Raw genomic sequence first — 24,861 nt, 5'->3', positions numbered from 1 at the left:
CACTCCAAGAAAACTGGCAAAAGATGCAGCTTGTGGTACTTGGCAAGATAATGCAGTATGTGAAGGCAACACATCTTCAGAGAAAACAAACAAATCAACAACAGGAATTCCATCACTTTCAGAATTCATTAGCTCAAAGGAATTTAATTCCAATTCCTATAAAAGCTCAGTATAGCAGGACAAGGAGGGGCGTGTGTATGTGTTCCAGTAAGTTTTCCAGTAGATTCTGCTTTAAGCATCAGTGACACTACACTCTGCAATTTAGCCAAATCCTTAACTAGTATTCTCTGACACAAGATCACTTGTTTTATTAAATCATGTTTTAACCTTATTATGCCATAGTGGGTAGATATAATTTCTGAGTAGCCAAACCTCATTTATTTACTGTTGCCAAAGTCATTTTTTCTATTTTGAACCAAATCATCCATCTGTCAGCTCACTTTGGCCATGGCTGTTATGTATTTGACTCCACTTTGTCTGCACAGCAGTGAATTTCCTTCAGATTTAACAGGCCTTACTAAGGTATCTAAATAATAACTACAAAAAGAAAGAAATCTCCAACTTTAAGAGTTAAAAGTGTTTCCAACAAAGATCAGTGTCTACTTTGAGTGCAAATACAATGCTGGAAAGCTGAAGGAATAGTAAACTCCATTTGCAATGCTAATTGTGTTACATTAAAAAAATAATATCACTTATCTTTTCTTATATCCTCATTATGCTGGAATTCACTGCATTTTTCTGGTCAAGCAGCAATGAACCCTTTTCCTAATGGATATTCAGTATCAAGCCATTTACACCAATTTATTTCAGCAACAAATTAATTTCAGAAGCACTACAAGTAATAAAGCACCGATTCCCTATCTAGGTGGTTTCCGCATTTCTACATAGCCCCTCAATGAATAACCACAGAGTCACCGCTAGTCCCTTTCTTTTCTTTGACCTCAGACTCAACAGAAGTACCTCTGGCCCCATCCATGCTGACTGCCTGGCCAGGGAAAGGTGCTGCTTGGTGAGACAGGAGGCAGAAGAGGCAACTTTAGCTCTCACAAAGCCAAAGAGCACTGCTCTGGTGTTTCTCCTTTACACAGATACCAATTGTGGCAAGACTAGTAGGAACTTCAGTCCTGCAGAATTTTACTTGTCTGCGGGAAATCTGGCAGATTTTTGTCTGCCAAATCTCTTTGAAATTGGCTACGAAGCTCAATACTTATTCTAGGCTGATCAGTAGGCAAGCAGATGGCCTGATCATATAGAGGGTTTTCCCCTGTAGAGGCTAGGGTAAGAAAAAGAGTGAATTTAAACTAAAATCATTCCCTTTCACATTCATGTTTAGAAGTAAAATATTAATAACTAAGTATTCAGATGCTCATCTCTTCCAGATCTAGCTTTACCACTAGAATGTGTGATTGTCCATAAAGTAAAAGTTATAATACATTATTAAAGAATGTACTCAGAACTCTCTTTTTTTTCCTTCTTTTTTTTTCTTGTGAAGGGAAACTGTGTGTTAAGGGCATTCTGGCAAGACTGTGAAATAAGAACTTCAGCAACCTTAGAAATGCAATCATTTCTGCTAATGAAATGTCCCAGATCCTTAAGTTTCTCCAGGACAGTCAACTGGGTTTTTTTAAAATTTATTATTCTTTATTATTTTTAAGAATAAATGGATCCTAGATAGCTGTTTTTCTATATGCATCTCTTTCACCATTATCCAGTATTGTATCCTTTTACAGAATTATTTTACATAGACTATTTCTTACTACTGACTGATGGTATATCTCTTGCCAATACTAGATACTTCAATTCAGAAGCAAGTTGTAGATCTATATTTTGTCCTCTCTCCCCCTTTTTTTTCCCTTTGATGACAAAGACTTTTTTTTTATTAAAAACAAACATATAATGACTGGGAAACCCTTAAACATTGATGTAAAAGACAAAGTAATCTTAGTGCTTTCAAATAATTTCTTTTAAAAAAAAAATCAATATCCAGAGGAACTGGATAGTTTATGGAACTGGTGATAGGATGTGAAGACTTCTATCAGTATTCAGGTCCAGCCTTTCTACTGAAAGTAGAAGCTTATTTAGTAGATCACCATGCCAATGAGTGTGTGTTATTGAATGTTTATTGATGTGAATTCAGTTCCTCACGAAACAAAAGCAGTGCCACTGAAATACAAACGTAGTTGACGTATCATTTGGTATCACTATTCAGGAGGCCAAAGGCAGTTGTCCTCTTTGTTGAGAGCATTATATTAAGGAGTGTTACACTATATCTGTTTGGTCTGTAAAGGACATAGATGTTTGTTGTTTTCCCTCTAGTAAGCTATGTGAAAATTAACTTCACTTTTTTTCCTAAAAATAATTTTAAAACTGATTAATATACTGCAATTAGATAGCACACATTTATCCTCTGTGATCTTCCTTATATAACTAAAGTATCATTTGACTTTCAGCACGTTTTTACTTCAGGGAAACTGTGAGAAATACACAGGCACAATCAGTATTTATAGGTAACACTTGAATACATAGAGACCTTCTAATCTATAAAACAACAGCAAAGCATTAACACGTTAATCCTTACAATATCCTGCAGAGAAACAAAGTCAAAAAAAGTATTACTATGCCCATTTCACAGACTACAAAAAGACCAGGCATTCGCAGGTGCAGTGTGCTCAGGGTCACAAAGTAGAAATAATAATGATAAATCAGCATTTTCTTCCTATGAAGATTTAGTTAAATATGATGTCTCCCTTCTCTAAGCTGTAAAAGAAGTCCTCCGCATGCACTCACAAAATGAGTCCAAGAGAAGTAGCAATACGATCCTAAAACATCTGAGGAAAAATAGGGCAATAATGTAGCCCATAGCCTGATACAGTCAGAGTCCTTGAAGGTTATTGCCTCAAAAGGTGCTGGAAAAAAACCCAAAGAACAGGTGTTTTTCCTGATGGGAATAAGGATGAAATCCAATATTTGTTTCTGTTCTCTTAGTAAGCCTTACTCCATTATTTTTGGTGTCCAGTCTCAATGACCCTAAATATTCTGAAAGTCAGCTATGCTAGAAATGTCAAGCAGTAATTAAAAAAAAAAATGTTCACTATTAATTCAGCAGCAACTGACAAACACATACAAAATTCAAGATTCAGACAGTTTGTCTCAGGATTTGGTCTTATCTGAAATAATAGAAACCATATTTGCCAGAGTCTTTTAACATTTTAAGCAAGTAGAAGTCACAGAGTGTGAACGTACTCTAAAAACCAGTCTCAGCTATGTGTACTCTGACGTATTAAAAAGTTTATTAAAAAATCATTTGATTACATGCGTTCTCCATTACATACATAAGCACTCTACAATGACATAAATTAAACACTTGCCAGACTATAAGGCATAAAGATTCTTCTTTATGAACCAAACATGCATTGAGACTGGCCTGACCATCACCAGCAGTTGTTCCCTGAATTGTGGTCAGCAAAGCGTGGTAAATAGTCCTTACCTTGCCATAACCTACCACGATATCAACTCTGCGTCTCTACCCGCAGCACAGCACTGCAATCCCTGCCTCACCACATACACTGACACACCAAATATGTCTTCTGGGCTCAGAAAAGCCTTGCATCAAGTCCTGCTTCTATATGATGGTCTGCTGAGAGGGAAGAGTTAGGAAACAAATGATGTGGAATAATCACAACTGCAGAAGAAACTGATAGTTATCTAAATTTCTGTGCTTGAGACTCTGACAGGCTCACTCCATTATTAGAACATGTTAATTAGTATATGGTCTCTGGTTTTCCCTCTGTTGCTCTTCTTCACACACAGGAAAAAAAAAGTTGAAAGTGATAATTCACCTTATAAATTAACACATACACAATAGGGAAGTGTTGTTTTACTGTTTTCAGTTTGACTAACTTCATAACACTTTAAAAAACCCTAGCCTTGTAGCTATGTGAAATTACCAGCCAGTAAGGATCTTGTATCAAATATCACAGTCATAATGTGTTGATGAACAGAGTTTTTCATTTTGATGCAGCTATGGAGAGTGTGAGCTGGTAATCAAGAAAGTGCTTAGCAAGATTTTCATACTTGCACTGAATTCCAACACAGACAGGAGGTGTCTGACAAGAGATGAACCAAGAAGAAAGAAGATGGAAGAAAGGAAATTCTTGCTGATCAGTAGATCAGAAGCCCTGAGCTAAGCACGTAGAGAAAAACCTCGCCCTAGGGATGCCAAGCACTTCTGAAATCTCTCCTGCACAGCTAAAATCATGACCAGCATGACACTGGTTAAATGGAAGGAGAAGGAAGGAGAAGTGATGGCTTTACTTCTCAAGGTAGAAGAGAATTACTCAGAAGTATTTGTGAGCCAGCCATATGTGCCTAGCTCTAGCAGGGCATCAAGGAGGACTGTGCATTGTACCCTGCAGAGAATCCCAACACGGGGGCAAAGAGACCTTGCCTGGGGGATGTGGGACCCAGACAGGCTCTACCTGGCCAACAACACCTGAACCATTGATACCAAAAATGACATCAGCAGATTTTATGCAAATAGAAGTCTGAAATACATGATTGTGCACTGAGAGAGCCTTTCTATAAAAAAAAAAAAAAAAAACCACAAAAAAAAACACACACCAAAAAAAACATTGTAACACTGGGGCACCCTTCGGAAGCAGTTGCCACTAACTACAGAGAGATGATGACACTGATAATATGCTGTCTTTGCTGTAAATACCACCCTTTGTTCCTCAAAATACAGGGCTGCTATTTACATGTTTGTTGCAGCCAAGGTTCAGTTTCTCCCGTAGGTCAGAGCAGAAGATTACTTAATTACATACTTTTATGACAGAAGAATCAATGATTCACATCTGCCTTTGTAACAAAATATATCTGCCTTTCATCTAGCTCTATTAATTGCATCAAGTACGCATAGTCTGTATGCTAGTATAAATGAAAAGTACATAATTTAATTTTCTAATACAAACAATAGAGTCAAGAAATCAGTCATATTTTAAACTGAAAAGTTAGGACACTATTCTGCTTAATAATTTGCAATGTGTGTTCATATCACAGCTGATTGTCAACATGATGCCACATTACTTTTCTATTACCACAAATATGAAACCAGTCCTTAACCTCAATACAGATAAAAACCTAATAATAAATCTAGGTCCTGTTGTCTCTCTAAAACAGCCCCAAGATTACTTCTGACATTCATTCCCTTTGAGAAACTTCAAATACTAAATTTTAGAAGCCAGTATAAAATGCCTAACACTTTTCAAATAAAAAATTGAATTGGAGGAAAGTTTAATATACCACATCGATGACAGGTTCTTTGTCTGCAGGTTTGCAAACTTCAGGAGCATGCTAGCTTTTAATATATGAGAAGTCAGTTGTTCTGTACCACTCAATAGAAACCATAAACCAAAAAGGAGCCCAGAGGTATCAAAGCAGTTGCCCAAGGTCCCAGAGACACACCAAACTCTCAAGAGATCCCCCTCCTGAGCTTCTGTGAGGACAGAAAAGTGTCCAAGCTGTTGGCTCTAGCTATGAACCATAGCTTCCTGAATCACCAGCCTTGGGCCAGTAGCTCCCACCCCAACAGTGCCGGGAAGGAAACTCACTGGATCAGCTTCAGGCTTTGCTATCCCTAGGAGTCCCATCTTCAACTTTTTTTTTCAGAAATTGTCAAGCACAACTTCATCTCCTAGAGACTCTCATGTCTTTGGAAACAAAATATTCCCATCTCATAAATAAATTTAAAGTTATCCAGAACAAAAATATCTCAACATTACAAACGTGCCTCGTTTACGTACCGGTAAAGAGCTTGTGCTACTTCTAACAAAGAAGGTATGTAAATTATACACATGCATCTTTTCCAACATTAAACTTATTGTGTGAAGGGGCATGAAAATGTAGATAATATGAAGTATAAGACTGGAGAAATGACAAGGAAGCACATGCTATATGGCCACCTTCTCACATCTGAAGGTTTAGCTGGATATTCAATTGCCACAAATTGATCTGCTAGCTAACAAATATTTGGACAGTAACCAGGTGGATATTTACCTAAATGTTATTTTATGGATCTTTAAGCCTATGCTTTAAGGGTATTGCTGAACAGAAGCAGCAGCATCTCCTTGATCGTGCAAAGTCAAATCAAGTAAGTTACTGAGGAGTAGCCCTTTTCTTCACTTTTACTGTGTTTAAAATCTGTTAACACTGGATCCTACCTGATGCACCATGGAGTTCACAACGAGAAGCTTCTTCTCTGAAAATAGTTGATACCAAACCAGATTTTTTTTTTTTTTTAAACCTGGGAGCAACCTGCTGCTTTTTCTTTCCAAACACTTATTTTGTGGTAGCTGTGGTAAGCAGCTGAGTGATCTCATCTGTTCTCAAAGGAACTCCGTTTCTACAGATAGTCACTACTTTTTTGTGTTATGCAGCTAGAGGATTGGAGTATAAATTCACCATTAGACACAAGAATAACAGTAAACAAAATACTTAGCCAGACAAGTTAGCATATTGTCAAACCTGAGGGATAGTATCAACAATATTTTCAATGTCACTGGTCTCTCCACTGCCCAGACCAGTATCCCTCAGCATTTTATTCTATTTAAATAAAATTAACAGCAACATAGAAGATAATTTATGTGATGTACAAGCCGGTTTGAAATTACTAGAAATTGAAACAGTTTTCATTTAAAGGGAATACAATTCAAAATTCAGTTAATGCCTTCAAAGGGTCAAAGACTATGCATGGTTAGTTTCACAGTACCAGAACCTCCAGGAAAGAGGTGTGCTATACCCTATTTCACACCAGATACAGTCTGACTTCATTTAAACATCACTACAATAAGACAGCAAGAATTATGTCAACAGGGACATTAGCTTTGCCTCTTGACGTTCTCCACGGGTGTTTGTACTGCAGCGGCTGTAACCATCTCAGAACTGAACTGTGAATCAACAGGAAGGCTTAAGTGTGCAGGGTACAGATTCAGCAAGTTGAATTTTGTGAAGAGGAGTTAAGCTAGGGAGGAAAAAAGGCAGCTGTAACTCAGAGTAGGCAAAATACAAGAATATGAGGAAAGAAATAAGTTAATTAAGAGGAACTGAGTCAGTAAGTATAGCATGAAAATGAAGCCAATTCACTATTCTATGGGGAGCCAATGCAAACAGATGATGGATGTGATATGCTCAGAGTATCCGATGCTGCTGAGAAAGTGTGTTGCAGTGTTCCATGCTTCTAAGAACTTGAGTCTATGTATCCATCATATTGCATTGGTGTAGTTCACAGAAGAAAAAAAAAAAATGGAGGCTTATATTGCTATCATTATCCATAAGAACAGGATAGAGTCTCAGACTACTGAAAATGGTGGCAGATTTTGATTTGTGGAGTCACTATCAGCAGGGATTTCAAAAGCATTACTGAAACTACAAAGAAAGGGATGAATAATACATCTGTTGGAAATTACACTTGTGGGGAGATCAAAATTATTCATCAATTTGGAAAGCATGGAGGGTTAAATATTATGACAATTTATTTTGACATTCTCTAGAAGAAATAGTTTCAATATTTTCAAAATAGGCACATTCTGACTTTCCATTTTGAAATAGCATATTTGTTTTGAAATTGACACAACATTGTTCTGGATTTAACAAAAATGTTTCAGGTTGGCAAAGAATAAAATTTTATTCCTGCTGAGAAAAGAAAGCAAACTATTAGAGTCATTGAAAGTTGTTTCGGCTTGTTATAAGCATTGCCTCCTGAATGTTTAGTGCTGCCACTAAACTTCCAAGATGATGACAAAATGTATCATTCCTACAGGTCTTTGAAAAGGAGGCGGGAAAAGCAACTCGAGATGCATGCCTTTCAAAGATACTGGTTCTGAGGTTTGTTTTTCCTTGACTACTACCCACTGCAGAATAAATTTGAGTTCCTACGTTGTAAATCCAAAATAAGCAGATTCATATCACCTAGAGCACTGTACAGCTGCTTCTCCCTCTGTACATCTGCCCCTGTCATTTAGCTCCCCATCTACTCCATAATGGTCAGACTGGCTCCTTCCAAAGGGATGTAAACCGCTACATACCTCGTGGGGGGATTTCAGTTACACAGCAAGGCTCCTTTTGCTTCTCAGTCTAAATATTTGTGGCAGTTTCATTTCAAAGAATCACAGAGCTTTATATTAAGTTACATACAACATGGAATAATGCAGTCAATACAGCAGTGGAGGTCCTATTTGTGTGTTAAATTCAATTTATTCTTACAATGTCTCCACCGTTTCAGCTTTTACTATGCTGCAGACTTAAGCATTAACAATGTATGAAGTTTATTTTAGAGGCTGCCAGGAGCAGAGACCTGGAGAATCTGGACAGGTAAAGGGCAGGTACATGAAGTTCTGCTTGCCTAGAGACACAAAAAGTAATTTGGGGTTAACAGGAAAAGTGAATTGAATCCCATAAAATAACTGGCAATGCAACTTAGACTGTAAAGGCTAGTTGTGCAGTGGGAACTGCCATCTCAAAGTCATAGACTACATGGAGCCCTTAGTATTACAAATGGCTCACAAAAATAGTTTTCTCAAGAAGCCAAGGATTCTGGCTTAAGGAAAAGTTAAGTTTTTCAAAGATTAAAGGCCAGGTTCTGTACTACTTTCATTGGCTCAAGCCAGGTAAAGGAAGAGCACGAGTTGAGGTAGGTCTCCATCACTTTGCAGTATTTGGTTTTGGAGCTCTGTCAAAGGAACTGAAGCTTAACTCAGTGAGCCCATACAGTCTGAAAGAATGACAGTACTTTGATACAGACACTTTCCCCTCCAGACTCCTAGCCAATCCCTTTCCACGGTCATCAGAACAAGTGGCACAGCTGCTCATGCCGCTCTTGAACACTTGAATGCCGTGGCCCCCATGCAATATCAAAATGGGGCTTTAATAAGTATGAATAATTTATCCTAACACTGCAGCAAGTCTCTCTTTAAAAGGCAAAAAAAAAAAAAAAAAATTCTCCCTCTTGTGTTTGGTCTTTCCTAAGTATTTTTTGTTCAGTTTTAAATTATTATTACTATTTGCATGAGTTGCAGTAGTGACCAGCAAATGCAGTTATGAGCCAATTTCCCCCGCTATGTACGGCACTGCACAGACCTAAAAGATTTGTAGTCTGCAGAATCTTAAAAACAGTGCATTTAGTTAGGAAGAGATATGATGACAAACATGATGTTATGTCTAACAGAAATTATGAAAATGAATCCAGGTAGACTCCTGTTCCCTTTTCCATTAGGAAGACTTGATTATATTAAAAGCCAGCAAATGTAAAGTACACAGAAAACATCCTCTGTATTCAGACTAATGTGTGGAACTCACAGACGCCGCTGAGTTTTTGTGGAATTAAATAGCTTAGGAAGCTTTAAACACGAGTCAGACATTAACAAACAAGCACAACATCTGTAATTTCCATACCAAGGATGAAAATTACAAGGAATGTCAATCATCTGGCTTGAAACAAATCAACCAGTCAGCAGATGCTCCCAGGAGATATGTTTCTTCACAGAGGAGGAAAAAAACAGAAGTAAAAGATCTTCATTTGAATCGCAAGCACTGGATGTTCACCACTGACAGAAACACAATCCTAGAATATACAGACATTTTTCTGATTTAGCAGGTAAGCACTTCGTATCAGAAAGTTATTCTTATTTCACACTAACTTTAAAAGCACTGTTGTCTAGAGGGTTATTCATGATCCACAGTACCATGAAAACAAAATTTAGCTGTTGGTGCTTTACTGGAAAGCTTCAGTATCAACAGAAAAATTCTTGTATTGAATCCCAATGGGCTAGCAGTCCACCACTTCATCCAGTTTGGAGTCATGATTCTGCTTCCATTTGTGCAATTTTTAGAGACGTGGCTTGTTTCATATATCAACATGTATCTGTATCAGAATAAATAACTATTGCCTGAAACCAAAACCCTATCATTCACCATCTCTTTCTTATGTCTAGACTCTTACCACTCATCCTCTCCCCCTTCACCATACTATTTGCTTTCTTTCCCACAATATATGTTTTCATTCTCACATTTCAGCCTCACTTCTCCTTTCTGTGCTAGTTTTGGCTGGGATAGAGTTAATCTTCTTCATAGCAACTAGTATGTGGCTGTGCTTTGGATTTGTGCTGCAAACAGTGTTGATATTACAGGGACTTACTGCAGAGCAGTGCTTACACAGAGTCAAAGCTTTTTCTGCTTCTCACACCGCCCCACCAGCAAGTAGGCTGGGGGAGCACAAGCAGTTGGGAGGAAACACAGTTGGGACAGCTGACCCCGACTGACCAAAGGGATATCCCATACCATATGATGTCATGCTCAGCATATAAACAAGGGGGACAGTTGTCTCGGGAGGCTGCTGCTCAGGCACAAGCTGGACATCGGTCAGCAGGAAGTGAGCAATTACACTGCGCATCACTTGTCCTGTATATTCTTTTATTATTATTATTATTATTGTATCTTCCTTTGCTGTGCCATTAATCTGTCTTTATCTCTCAAATAATGAGTTTTCCCTTTTGTTTTCAATTCTTTTCCCCATCCATCTAGTGGCAGGGGGTAGGAGTAAGCAGGGGGTTAAATCATTCAGTTTCTTAGCTTTTTATCTTTCCTGCTTCTTAATTCTGCCTGCATCTGTCTACAACTGCAATTCTTACTCTGCTGGAGTAGCAGGTGGTGCAACTACTTAAGTCTTCTCATCTAAGAAGTTTTTCTACAAGCATAATGGCAAACAGAAAAAAAGAAATTGGTCATACTTGGACAACAGAGCTCTCAAGAGACATTATTGTGCTGTATCATCCTCTATTTCTATTCTCATACTTACCAAAGAGACAGTGGCAAGTTTCTCGTGAAGACTTTAAACTCTCCATTCCCATTCTGGGCTCATTTAACATACATTGTAATCACACTGCTGAGACAAATTCATTTGTAACGCATGCAGATTAGCACATCTAATTTTGTACTCTAGGTGTTCCACTGTAAATCAGTCTGGACACTGGCCTTAGCAGCAGTTCTTTCAACAGACTTCAGCGTCTGGTTCATTTGCTTATATTACGTTACCTCTTCGTAAGTCCTCACATTTACTTATTTTGCAACTCTGAAAATGATCAGCTGCCAGCCTGCAAAGTCAGAACACTTGCCTAGTTTTACCCTTTATACCACTGCCTATCCTCAGAATTTAGTTTTAAAATTTTCATTATAACATGTGAGACCAGATTCAAGTCAGTTACCTTCACAGTGTTTCAGGTTTGTAAAGTTAATAGTGGTTAATGTAACAAATGCTTCATACTGTATTTTTAATTGCAATAGTGATGCAAGGTCCCATCAAGAACAACGGAAAACAATATAGGGGCCAGTCTTACAGACCTACATAGATACTTTTGAGGTTGGGGCATCCTCTTTTTTTTTTTTTTGACTGCTATTGCACATTCACAAGCAAAACCAGGATACATATTTCTAAATTGTTAAGTTTATTTTGTTATGGCTTTGGGTGACACTTCCACAAAAGTATTTAGAAAGTCAATCTGCTTAACATAATAGGAGCAAACAGACAAGGCAGAAGAGTTGTTACATTAACCTGTTCCTCAAGTACCTCTGTAATATGAATAGGATTTGCAAGAGCACATTTTGCTTATCTTTATGTCTGATTAAGAAAATGCTAAAATATTTCCTGACTTCACACAGTGGGGACTTTTTACTAAAAAAAAAAAAAAAAAAAGCCCCATAATGATAGCAGGTGCTGAAGAGGTCAGTATGTTAATTGGCAGGAAAGTCTTGAGACTCAGGTAAATGTGGATAGGAAGACCAAAAAAGGATGGATGAAGATGCAAGGAAGAAGATGCAGCATTCAAAGAATGACTAAAGAATGCAAATATTCTATAATAATAAGGAAGTAAATAAAAGTGGATATTCAGAGATGTATTAGAGGAAGAGGAGAGAAAATGTAGATATTTTCCATTAGAAATAGCAACTTACAATGACTCAACCTGCTGTGAGAAATCAGCAGAAACCATAACTGGAGTCACATTCAGGTCATCATTTCTGCATACAGAAATTCTTAAATCTTACCTATTATGCAGCTTTCCTAATCCTCACGTTAACATGCAAGAGCTGATATTCAGCCTTTTCTTAGCAAGGCCTTCTTTGGATTGAAACCAAATAATTCAGTTTTATTCAGTAAAGCAGAAAACTAACACATTCCATTTCCACCAAACTAGACAACAGTACTATATTTTTCTTTCTAACTCTGACTTGCATTGCACCCCTCTAGTCTTTGAGCATAAGAGGGCCAGGAGGAAAAATCTTCAACTTACTCTCCCCCAGAATGAATAAATACAGCCAAACGACCAGCATGGAAAATAACTCTACAAGCCCTAGGTACCAAAGCTTACTCAAAATAGCTCATAGTGAATAATGCATTCAGTTTAAAGTAAGTTAAAATAAGTGCCAGGTCAGTTATCAGGCAACAGTGAATTTGCAAGGCTTTGAAACAAAATTCTTTTTTTGATTCTCCCTCTCTGAGGTACAAATAACTGAACTAAGATGCAGATAGTAATGACTGAAGGGAAGTATGGGCAAGAGCTGGCCAGTTCTGCAGTCTTTCAGTCCTACAACAACAGACTTGCGGTGCTGAAGAGGCAATAGTAACATGAAAGAGCGAGCTCTGACTTCGTGAAACAAGTTCTTGACCTCATGTCAGGTCCTAAATCACCACTGTGCCTCAGAAATGGAAAGGATTTGTCTTGGCTGAAGATTTTAGTAGAACAACAACAGACTAACAATCCACCACTATGGACCAGTTGCCTTGATTCCAGTTTAATTGCAACTTTAGAAACATTATGTATTTGGCTGCCAGATTACAACCTTTGCATGTCCTAAAACTTCCACATATTATGTTCATACAGTTTCTTCAGGGCTAGCCTCCCTTTAGATGATTTCATCTCCTCAGACCACTGAACAGGCTGGGTGCATTTTCCAGCCTCAAAAAAGTACCAGAGGTTCTCCAGCAAGGCCATTAGGTTGAAGACATTTATTAAAGGAAAGGGGAAAATGAATGAAAATCAGGAAGTATATGGAAATATATGGTCTTTCTCCACAACATTGTGCTCTGCACTTCATCTTATCTTCTTTGGTCAATGACCCAACGGCTTTAACAAGCAGTAAACTGCTGCACTGAAAATGCAGCCAGCTGATTATTCACATGAGCTCTAAAGTTTTTCAGTCAATGCTTTCCAGGATTCAGTAGAAAGATGTTTAAATTGCAGCCTAAATTATTTTTTCCTTGATGTGCTTGTCCCTGTCAAGACGTGTTGTTTGTATGAACACAGCTCAGGCAATTCTGATTACCTTCGGTCAATACCTCTCCCCTAATGGCAACATTTTCTAGTGATCCAAGATCTAGAACTGTTATTAACAGCGATATGATTTCTTTTCATACTGGAGTAGGAAAAAATATTTTTATACCAAGGCTTAGCATGAAACATGGAAACAATTATTCTTTAATAATAATAATGAGTAAAGTATTCCAGAAAAGACTCATCTTTAATTTCAATTTTCCCTGAAAAATAGGTGATTAATTTGCTTTTTAAAATTAAGAAATTAAACCTGGGGAAAGGAGAGAAAAAAAAAAAAAAAAAAAAAAAAAAAAAAAAAAGGAGTTTTATATTCTGAGGGAGGGTTTTGCTCATGTTTTTTTTTACTAAAACTGCACTAAGTTACATTCCTATTTGAGCACTCAAAAGCACCTGAGGTAAACTGTAGAAATTCCAGCGTTCACAGTATTAGTACTAGTATTTTAACTTTTGTCAGTAGAAATATAAACTGCTTAGTTTCCTAACCATTTATAAAGAATCCCAGCCTCACACAGACATGCTTGAAAGTGTCTCTCTAAGTAAATTATGCACAGACCCTTGAAGTAGCATCATTCAATATAATTCATTCACACAAAAGTACAGCGTATTCTTTCAGGTGAACAGCAGCCATCCAGCTCCTGATTTCTACAGAGGCACGATAAAGCACATGCCACCTAATAAATAATCCATCAACAACATATAGCACTATGAAATATCTCAATTATTCTAACATCCATGTTAATTCATAGACAACAATCAGAAATAACTGTTGCATATTTTCACCATTGGAAGACTTCGCAGAAAATTTAAAGGTAAATTATTTCTGCCGAGGTTGTTCCTTCCTTGCATTCTGTTGGACATTACTTGCTTAGGTAACCCTCCTTGTAGAATGCACGTCAAGACAATTTGAAAATGCTGAACCAAGTCTTAGCTTTTGTTTGCTAAATAAGAAGCATAAACTGCCTTACAATCATGGAAGTTGTAACCAGAAATCCATAAACAAGAGACTTTTGTCCCTACAAGTTTTACCATCATGAGGTTTAAGCATCACATTTTGTATTGTGCTGTAAGATACTTAGCTGTATACTTCCATCTCCTCTCCTAGTCCAGTGACTTAAGCAAGTGAAAGATAGCATTACTATGCCTTGATAATCAATTGCACTACACATTCAGAAACAGAAAAATCCCAGTTTCTTTTCTCCCCTCAATACAACAACATTTATGAAAAAGGTACATTAATGACTACACCATTAAAAAGTGTATGTTGCCTTCCAATAGGTTTTGACATCTCCTGTTTGTTAAATCAGCAACCTGTCATATCACTTTTAAAAGCTGTATAAGTATTTACTTTATTAAAATATCTTAACTTATACACTTGTATTTTAGTAATCAATACTGCTTCCACTTTAATTAGTCTTACACATGTATCCAGGTTTCAGTAAAGTGTTGTATTTATTTTTTGTAATGTTTATATTAACAATCCATAAAAAGACATATATTATTCTTCTGAATAAGTCTGAATATTATTTTTCCTTCAAATTCCTGTATAGAATTCAAAAAAGTTATATATGAGCATTGTCCAAGAACAGAAGATACTCAAAGCTGTATCTAATCTAAATATTATCTTCTGTGAATTATTTCTTACCATAGATAGTCTGCAAGCACTCAAATGCAGTTTAAACACATGTAGGTGGCCTACAGCCTTAAATCTCTCTTCCTTCAGGAAGTCTTTGGATACATAGGTATGTAAGGACAGACAATTCTAAAGATCATATGGGAAAATCAACCCAGAAAGAAGATTGTGATAAAGGGTTTGGGCTTTTTTTCCTGTGTCTTCAAGCTGTTGGAGACCTAGTGTTTCATGTCTATCGTTACAGGACCTCTCTTGGACAATCTAGGGCAGGAATTTACATGGACTACTAGAACACAATCTCACACTTGTTAATGGTGTGATCTATTTCCTCTAAAGTAGATTCACTTTACCAAGCACCATACTGGCAACTATGTGTTAAAGTCTTCTGTGAAGAACTAGGAATTACAGAGAGACCATGAGACCATGGCTGAAATTTACTATTTTGTACCTATTTTTTTGTTACATAAAGCAGAAACTATCTCACTTCAAATTACAATAAAATTGAGCAATGTTTCAAAAGCAACAATATCTCACCTACAGCTTTTGAAAATGTCAACCTCATTAAAAACACTGAGTGTATCCACAGAAATATCTAAGGGTTAATATACATGCTTTTGAAACTAATTCTCGATGCCCATATGAAAGAGAGATGTTTGATTACATCCAAAACCTAGTTTAGCTCATGTCACAGAAGGGAAAAGGAAGTGAAAAGATTTTTTTAAAATTACCCACTTTGATACCTAAATCGCATTTTACCATCAAAACCAATAGTTAGATTTCTTGTATTTTCTTGTCTCTGTCTCTGAATAAGTGAACATTGGTCCTGTTGTTAATATCAGTACAGAAGTGCTCTCTAAAATCCCAGCTAAGTAAACCTCAATCTTACATCTAATGCATCATCACTATCAACAAGCAACAGCCATGGAATGGCTATTAGTGAGCTCTAAAAGCAGACTACAGAGAAACTCAAATTAAATGCAGTTCTGCTCTAGTAGGTCTATTTAATTGGCACTTGACATATAATCCCATTTTATCGTTAATTGATTTTATTTTAGATTAGAGGGTGAACAAAACATACTTGTTCATAGTCTTCTTGTATCATGTAGTGCTGTTTTCATCCACACTGATTACAAATTCTCATCATAGTTAACAGGTGCAAGACTGCAACTACAGATTGAACTGTGAATTAATAAGGAATACAAAATTGTATAGACTGACATGTGCTGAGGTCCCAGACTTTAAAATTAGTAATGTATCCTATTACCAGCCTTGATAACATTCAAGAAATGGGCTGATGTTGCCAGGTGGGACTATCTTCATTGACAATATTTTGTTTAACTGCCAACTTCAGTTAGACCTTGAAAGTATTTGAACATTAAGCAAGAATTATTTCAACATTTCACAGAATCTACCTGAATTTTAGTCCAGAAATTTGAGTCTAAACCCACCTAAACCTCTGATTACATCTAAACATCTACTTAAACACAGATTCTTCCACTAACTTGGAGTGACAGTAGCAACAGACTCATTAGTTAACATTCATTCTGAGCATCTTTAGCCCTGGAGGCACCAGACAGATAAAACAGTCCTCTTCCTGCTCTAAACAGCATGAAAAGTAAACCTTTTACTGCTTAAATTACTATCTTCCTATTTTTCAGCATGCCACTTGTGTTATCTTTATTTTAGGTATTCCACCAGCATGAGTTTTATCACTAGGACTATCCTCCCTAAAAAAAACAGCACATATACCATGTGCTAGTGGTTTGAGTTCTATCATATCCATTTGGCAATGTTGGATTACTACCAGTTTTCTTAACACCACATTTCTACTCATAGCAAGTTGGCCTAAAACACTATCACATCAACACTGTGTGATATCTACTATTTTTGCCAGATTTACAAGGCCCAAACCTATCCTAGATAATTTAGGCTAGCATAACGCAGGTGCACCAATTCAATGGGATTACATACTTGTTCAGGCATAAAATCCCAGGATTTGGAAGATAACTGCCCTAGGCACCTGCCCAAATCTTCCCGCACACCTTGTCCCCAAGGGATTGACCAGGTTAGGAGACATTTCTCTGTCAACTCACCAAGTTGTTTACTCGTACACCTGGATGAAATCAGGTTCACATATCCAACAATGTCAGATAATAGGACCAAACAGCTTACATTGACAATGTCTTTTCTATATTTTAGAAAGCATGAAGTTAAATGCCAAAACCACCATCATTAATATTGGCTTGTGAAGGGAAGGCAGTAAAGAAAAATTTCATCACACTGTGCATCCTGAAAGCTCTGTCACCAAATGCTAAAGGGGTTTTATTAGATAGAGAAAAATAACTGCCTTGCCTCCTGTCATGCACTGGGTTCATAGCAGAGAATTCAACCATATCTTCACTACCAAGTGTCTAAAATTTCAGAAGAGGTCACCCTATCAACACTTAAAATTCACAGTTCTACAACAGCCCATAGAGCGATACTAATGAAGACCATAAAACATTGGAAAGCCTACGCAAGTAAAGCAGTACATAGTCCATTATCAAACGTTATATTGAAAAACAGCACATGCACTAATGTGTCCCTTCCTTCCTAAACTTCATCATACCTTTTAGCAAACCATTGTGTGCAGGAGTCAAAGATTGTTCAATTGCAAAAGAGCTTTTTCATTTCCAACTATTTATCTAACATGTCTCGCCTCCGATGATCTCAGACTAACTCTTAAAATTGGGAATTTGGCAAAATTCTCACAAAACCTAATTGATGCTTATGAAGTGATATAAAACCCAGTGGCTTGCATAAACATGAGTAGACATGTGATGTTGAGTATCTTTCTACACAGTCTCTTCACATCAAAACTAATTTCTGCTAAGAGAGCTATCACCTGAAATCCCTTAAGAGTACAGTTTATTTTCTTAGTGTAACTGTTGCCTTTGATTACTCCAATACTATTGCAATCGTTTTTATACAAAGCCATGATCAATTTTTGCTGCCTCCTTTCTCTTTGATTATCAGTCACTTTTTAAAGTTTTATCATCCTTAATTTCATAGCTTAGTAAGTTTTCTCAGTGAACTCTCCACTATATTTGGACACTGTACCCATGTCAGAACACCCTCCATTCTCCCTCAAGCAGGACTATAACCTCTTCTCCTGTCTTGATCCCAGCTTCCCTCCAGATTCAGAAATAGGAATTCCCTTTCTTCTCACTCATAGCACAGACTCCCACTTTCAGTAGCAAAGGAGACTGAACTTCTAGTTAAAACCTCCAGTATGAATTTGGGAACACTTGCTTAGATAGGACACAATTAGGATCCTAACTCCATGCCTGAGAAGAATCAGTCCATCCCAGAAAAGTCCTTAGTATCTTACAACCCAGTCCTGGCTCAATGCAACACCCTATAACTTCCAGTGTATCATTCCCACATTAAACTGAATTCAAACTTATTTCCAAGCTCTCTTTCTGATACCTTGGATTTAATTAAGATAAGCTGTTCCTATCTGCTTTGATCAATGGCAATACTGAAGACAGAGCAGGAAGAAAGCTATTTAGCCAGGTGTCCCTTTGTAAAGGCTTCCTCTTTACAGTGAGTCAGAGCAGAGTATGGGGTTGATACAGTGTGGCTGATAATAAACCTGTGGGTAAATTAAAGGCTTTGTTTAGCTCATTATTCCAAAAAATCTTGATTTCACATTCACTTCCACTTCCGTCAATTAAAAGAATGTTCTTAAAAGGCTTTTGGGTTTTTGCTTAGCTGGGTACTTGAATAAAAAAGACTGAATAGCATGTCAGAGCAATGTTAATGTGTGCCTTGGTTCCTGTTTGTATAAAGATGACCAAATTCATAGCACTGCAGCTTCGTTGCAACTTACTTCTGAATAAGTTTGCTAGATTTGCCATTTTTTTAAAATCACGTAATTAGGACAATTCAAAGAAAATGTCTTTTCTTTTAGTTCTGCAAGCACATACGAAACATGTGCAAGCCCTGTAATAATTATTTCAGCCAGCTGTTGGGCACAAGTCAGACTATGCAAAGCAATAGCCAGACTATTTTACAATTGGAACAGCCCAGCCAGCCCTTAAAAGGAGTCTCCTATACCCAATTACCAGCACAAAAGAAGAGTATGTGAAAAATCTACCTGAAAAACACATTGTGACTTCCAAAGAAATTCCATTATTAGCATTTAATAAGTGAGAAGTTCTGACAAAAAATTCAGAGTAACACCATTGGGTAGATTCCGAGACAAGCAATTAAACTAAATAGAGTAGCATAATGCTTGGTACAGGCTTTTAGTCAAAATTTCAAGTGAAAATGTTCCACATATCCATCGAGTAGGCAATCAAGTAAACAGCCTAACAAGAAAACTAAGGTTTGTACCACCGAAGTACCTAGTTTTGGTGGCTAATGTAGGAGACTCAATTCCTTTGGCTCTCTGTATGGAAAGCATCAAGACAGAGCACCAAAATCATGTGAACAATAAGACACCACTGCAGAGGGACCCCAATACATGAAAAAAGCACTGAATTGCCTAAAGCTGCAGGGCATTTACAAAATGACCATGGATGCTGTCACTCAGACTATTTTTATCAGAGTTAGCTTCTTCAGTTCAGTCAAAAAAACATACTTAAAATTTATCAGTCCATTATTAATTTCAAATTATGCATATTGAATGATATAGACAAAAAGCACATGCACAAATTTAAAACATAACACCATTTTCAATACTGCATTACTGTTTATTTCATTTTAATGCTGATGGCTTTCCAAATGTGCTGTATCTTATCTACACACTCTTCTAGAGATACAGTCTCTGCTCCAAATAGATTGCAATCAAAGACTGCAACAAAAATAAATGATAAAAGGAGAGCCATTGATCGCTTTCAGATGATTACTTGGGTCAGATCAGCTGACTTATAAAAACCATAACTGTGAGTTTTGAGGAGTGATGTAGTCAGGGAAAGACCAATATTATAGCACAGGGCTAAAGGAGAGCATCCCAGTCACAACAATGACAGACAGAAAGACTTCAAAAAGAGAAAGGGATGAAAAGAAGTCTGATAGATCCAAATGACAACAGAATAAAAAGGCAACAGAAGCTATGTAGGTAAGGAGACAACTGTCAAAGACCTTGAAGGAATGGTGTTTAACTGCAGGTAAGAAAGAAACAAAGAGTAAATAGAAGGATTTAAAAAAGACACTATCAATCTAGCAGACAAGAGAGAGTCAGGCCTCATCATTTGAGCAATATTAATCGCAACAGAAAACCAAACATAAGGACACAGCAAAAATCAAGGTGAAAGTCAAAGAAGTCTCAAAATAAGAACTATTACCAAAAAAAAAGTTATATCACCATGTGTGATAGAACTATAGTTGACCATATTTTAGTGAATATCTACAAAGAACTGATAAACCAGAAGAAAAAAGCAACTGTTGCCATTTTGTCCAATACACATCTGCACTGTTACTCTGGCAATATAAAAACACACATACATACTGACTTGGCCATCAGCAATTTTGATGTTTTAAAAACACACAAGTCTAATATGAGTGCCCTAGCTTTCAACAGCAAAGATCAGAACAAAGTGTACAACTCAGAATGCCAGGCTGTAATCGAAAGACTGTGAAAAAAGTTCAAGTAATTAAAACTATTCAACAATTTCGGGGTTCAAATTATCAGGAGACATCCTTAGTGAAACATGTGAAATTTTGTCATGTCACACTGGCAGATCACATTCTGAAACCAGAATTCTTTACTCCCTACTTTGGTTATAAAAATCTGTGTATGAAAGATTCCTCTAGAGCGCACAAAAACACTAACATCATATGTCCAAATAAAACACTTAGTAATTAACATTTACTTCAGCAAAAGTTAACACCACCAATTAAGTTAGCATACATCTTCATATCCCCTTCCTGATGTCTGCTCTACCATCTTGTCACTTCATTTCATTCATCGGACAAGTAAATACGGAAATTATGGGTAGCCTGAATTGCACGGTTCTGAAATGAAAGGACTGCCTGCAGGATGAGAGAGAGAGAACAGGCAGAGAAATCACAATCAGAGCCTTACCTTCCAATTAGCAGGAACTCCCCAAGCACTCCCAGGCGCCTCATGGCGATGAGGATCCCCCTCACTGTCATTCCCTCGCAGAAGCAAACCACCACTCTAGCCTTGGGTAACCTTTCTCTCAGCTTGCGGAGCAGGCGATCAAAGCTCTTTTCCCCAGCATTGCTGTAGATCTTGTCAGAGTGAGCAATGCAGAGACCCTCTTGGGCAGCCAGCTCTTTGAAGGCTTCCATTCCACTTTCCCCATAATTTCCTGGTTTGAAAAAAAAAAAAAAAAAGTATATTATATCATGCATTTAACTAATTAAGGGTGGCTGTGATAGGAGAAGGATAGTTTTCCTCAAAAAAATTAACTAGCATTAGCAGGAGGTGCGAAGGAGATTCACCAAGGTGAACATACTCAAAGTTCAGTGGAGCAACAAGATATCCATGCATCATTAGATCTTAACTGACCTGGAGCCTGCAAATTTCTCTCCTTAAATGATTTACCAGTTGATATTAAAGGCAAACAAGGGATGGATGGGTAGAAAAGGGGACAAAGACAGCTCAGACAGTAAGAATAAACTTTATTAAAATTTCTATAGCAAAAAATCACAGTTGTGCTAGTCCAGGAAAACAGTCACAGTAAAGAGGAAAAAAAAGAATTTCATTCCAAGCCATTCTGTACCACAGGCAGTCCACGCTCATAGAAGTGAACGAAAGATGGGTGTAAATTTAAAACATCTGGTAGCATTCTGAAAGCCACTTACACTAATTTGACTGACCAGTGTTCATAACAGTTAAAACTTAGGCTTGATGTTTCTCTTGGAATAGGAGACTTTCTATCTGTAAAAACTTAAGAAATAACTCCTCCTAATAGAGAAATATTTGAACTTTGTGGTCCAGACAATATCAAAGCTAATTCTCAAATTCCCTTTACTTTTCAATTTATACATTTAGGAAGCCAAATCAACAGCTTTACAAAACTCAAACTGCCTTCATCTATGGAGACAGGTGAAATCTCAAGTTTTCTTTGAATCTTTTATGCCTGCCATGAGCACAGGATTTATGATGAACATCAATCAGGCAAGAGGAGCAGATGGATTACAAAAAAAAAAAAAAAAAACCACACAAACCAAACAGTAACAAGAAACAGTTCAAAAAGAGAAGCATTAATTTTATTCTATCCACATCCATAAAGTTTGCTTAATTTATTCAGGCAGTAATATCAGATATGCTGATCACTTCTAGGCCCAGACTTTTCACCAGGGGTAAGTGAAGAGGTCCAGCTTCCCCCTTTGCAGTGATACTTTGAAATAGCAAATTGTGATGAGGAAGACTTCTGAATTAGCCTCACTTCCTCCACAGACAGAGAGGGGAAGAAAAAAAAAAAAAAAAGAACACCCCACAACAACTCAAAAGGCTACCAGAGATAAAGTTCAGCAGAGACAGTTCAGGCATTCTTTGTAAATCCAATAAACGTAAGTGTGGTTTTCCAGAAACGTGCATTGTTTACAGCAGATCAGACACACTATGCAGACTCAATGACAGTCACAGTCATACTAGAATGCAGTCAAACCTGCCATGTCTAGTGTCAAACACAAAACTCAAGTGCCACAGCCTTTTGCACTGAACTGCCCTAGTTTCTCACAAGTTTGCAGCACAGCAGAATGGCCTCTTTTCCAATCTGTGACCCGACGCCAGATACAGCAAGCAGGTCAGTCTGCGTTTTTGTTTGTGAGCCAGACACACTCTAGAACAGGAGCGATGCCATGGCTCTGCATGGCTGCGGGGCAGGGAGAAGAGGGGAAGAGCTGTTCCTGGTGGGAACACAGCACCAGGCAGCCCCCACTGGGTGCTCAGCACTGCAGTCCCATGCCACGACCCTGCACTTGGGTAAATGATGTGGCCTCATACAGGGCTTGTCACATGCTGAGAAAGACGCAGGTGGAGACACTTCCCTATATTTATAGGACATAACCTGCAGTCACCAAGGGATTTACACCAGGTCCTGAGGCTGGGCAGCTTGAGCTGTACTGCTTTTATGACTTGCCTCAGGACAGACTGAAGCAGGACAGCCTCTCTGCTAACTTGCCATTAAAAAGCATCTGATGCTTTGGAAGGAAATTAGGATATGTTTCCCAATTTCATGTGGAACTTTATGCAACACAGACTCATTTGAAACCAGCAGGATTATTTTTAAAGCCTTACCTAAGGTGAGCCAGAGGACTATACTGAATCTTCTTAGATGTTTAGGCAATGCATATTGGAAAATAAATGTAGTAGGTTTCCTATCCAAGTATTAAAGATAGATTTTCTCATACATCAGTGCAGCACTAACTCTGCTGTGTAATTCAAGTTAATGATTTCAATAAATGAAAAATTAAATCCACTTGGAATGATTTTTTCCAGCTTTAATTTTGATGGAATAACAATTACCTCAAGTCACACCTGTATTAACAGTAAACAGCCTACGGAAATACACGCTAAGAGGAAGCAAGATTGTTGCCTATAAATCCAATAAGGGTGATAAACAGTCCAGAAGGGGAAAAGATAATGAAGATCAAGAACAACACTGACACAAGATCAAATAGGCAAAAAACAAGCCAGAAATAATCAGAGGCTGAAAAAGAAAGCTTTCTAATCCTTATATGAAGGGACTAGTGGAAGAACTTTCCAACAGCAGCACAAAGAAAGAAATCTGATGTTAGACTGGCACTTGCTCAGCTCACAAGAGCATTATAGAAGGTAGATGTCTGCAACAGCCAGAGACCAGACTTGATGACCTGGGAGGTCCTCTTAAACTCAGTTTGCTGTGCTCGCAAAGCAAGACAGCATGGTGCACACCTTCCCCTTCCCAGGGAGAGGGTCAGGGAGAAAACGAACACTTAGCAGATGTCAGATACATCCTTCTATGTGCTTAGCTACCATGGCATGCACAATGTAAGAGCGTATATAGAATTGAAAACGCTAATTAATTCTGCGCAACAGCCAGGAACATATCCATCTGTACCAGCTTGCTGGCTACATCCATTTCATGCCACAGACATACAACAGCTGAGAGGGGAAACACATAATGAAAGAAATTTGCACAAGATAATAGTCAGTGAAGAGTTACAAAAGAGCCTTCGGCTGAGGACCATTTTTCCTTTGAAAGAGCCACTAAAGAAAAGAACCAATCTTATCTGCAACTGCCTTTTGTTACCAGAATCAGCTGTGAAAAGCCAAAATATTTATTACTGTGATGCTATAAACAACTAATTTTTATTCTGAGTTGCACCTGAAATTAGGTGAGCCAGTAATATACTTCAAGACCCACAATACCTTGCTAACTTTTAACTTTTTTTTTTTCCTTTTTTTTTTAGCTCTGTTCAACTTGTACGCTATTCAGAAAACCAGGTATTTTCCTTATATGCTTCAAGCAGAATCCATACAGCAGCAAAAAGGTAAATTCTAACCCTATTGTCACAGTTCAGCCCTGCTCAGGACCAAGCTACACAACTTCTCACTCACTTCCCCCACCCTCCAGTGGGACAGGGAGGGGAATTGGTAAAGAAAAGAAGGCAAAACTCATGGGTTGAGATAAACAAAAAAAAAGTTCAAGAGAACAACAGAAGAACAGAAAATAGAGAAAACAAACAACCTACCAACAACAGAAAATAATGAAGCACATAACTTACAATACAGTAGCTCACAGTGGATCCTGATGCCCAGCTCCCTCCCAAGTAGCAGAACTCTCCCCTCTACCCCCTCCCCCACTGACACACTGAGCATGGTGTCCCATGGGGTGGAACAGCCCTTGGGCC

The 24,861-nt window shown here is 37.7% G+C and overlaps 1 protein-coding gene across 1 annotated transcript in view; it reads right to left on the bottom strand.

Moving 5' to 3' along the window:
* Positions 1–24,861, bottom strand: part of GRM1 (glutamate metabotropic receptor 1) — a 194,471-nt gene that overhangs the window by 133,716 nt on the left and 35,894 nt on the right. The window contains exon 2 of the mRNA XM_086744895.1: positions 21,080–21,329. Coding sequence (XP_086601021.1) covers positions 21,080–21,329 — 250 coding nt within the window. The remainder of the gene's footprint in view (positions 1–21,079; positions 21,330–24,861) is intronic.

The sequence above is a fragment of the Chlamydotis macqueenii genome, chromosome 3 (assembly GCF_036417535.1).
Source record: "Chlamydotis macqueenii isolate bChlMac1 chromosome 3, bChlMac1.mat, whole genome shotgun sequence".
In the NCBI taxonomy this organism is placed as follows: Eukaryota; Metazoa; Chordata; class Aves; order Otidiformes; family Otididae; genus Chlamydotis; species Chlamydotis macqueenii.
Note: the sequence above shows the minus strand (reverse complement) of the source record. Positions and strands in the feature narration are given on the sequence as shown.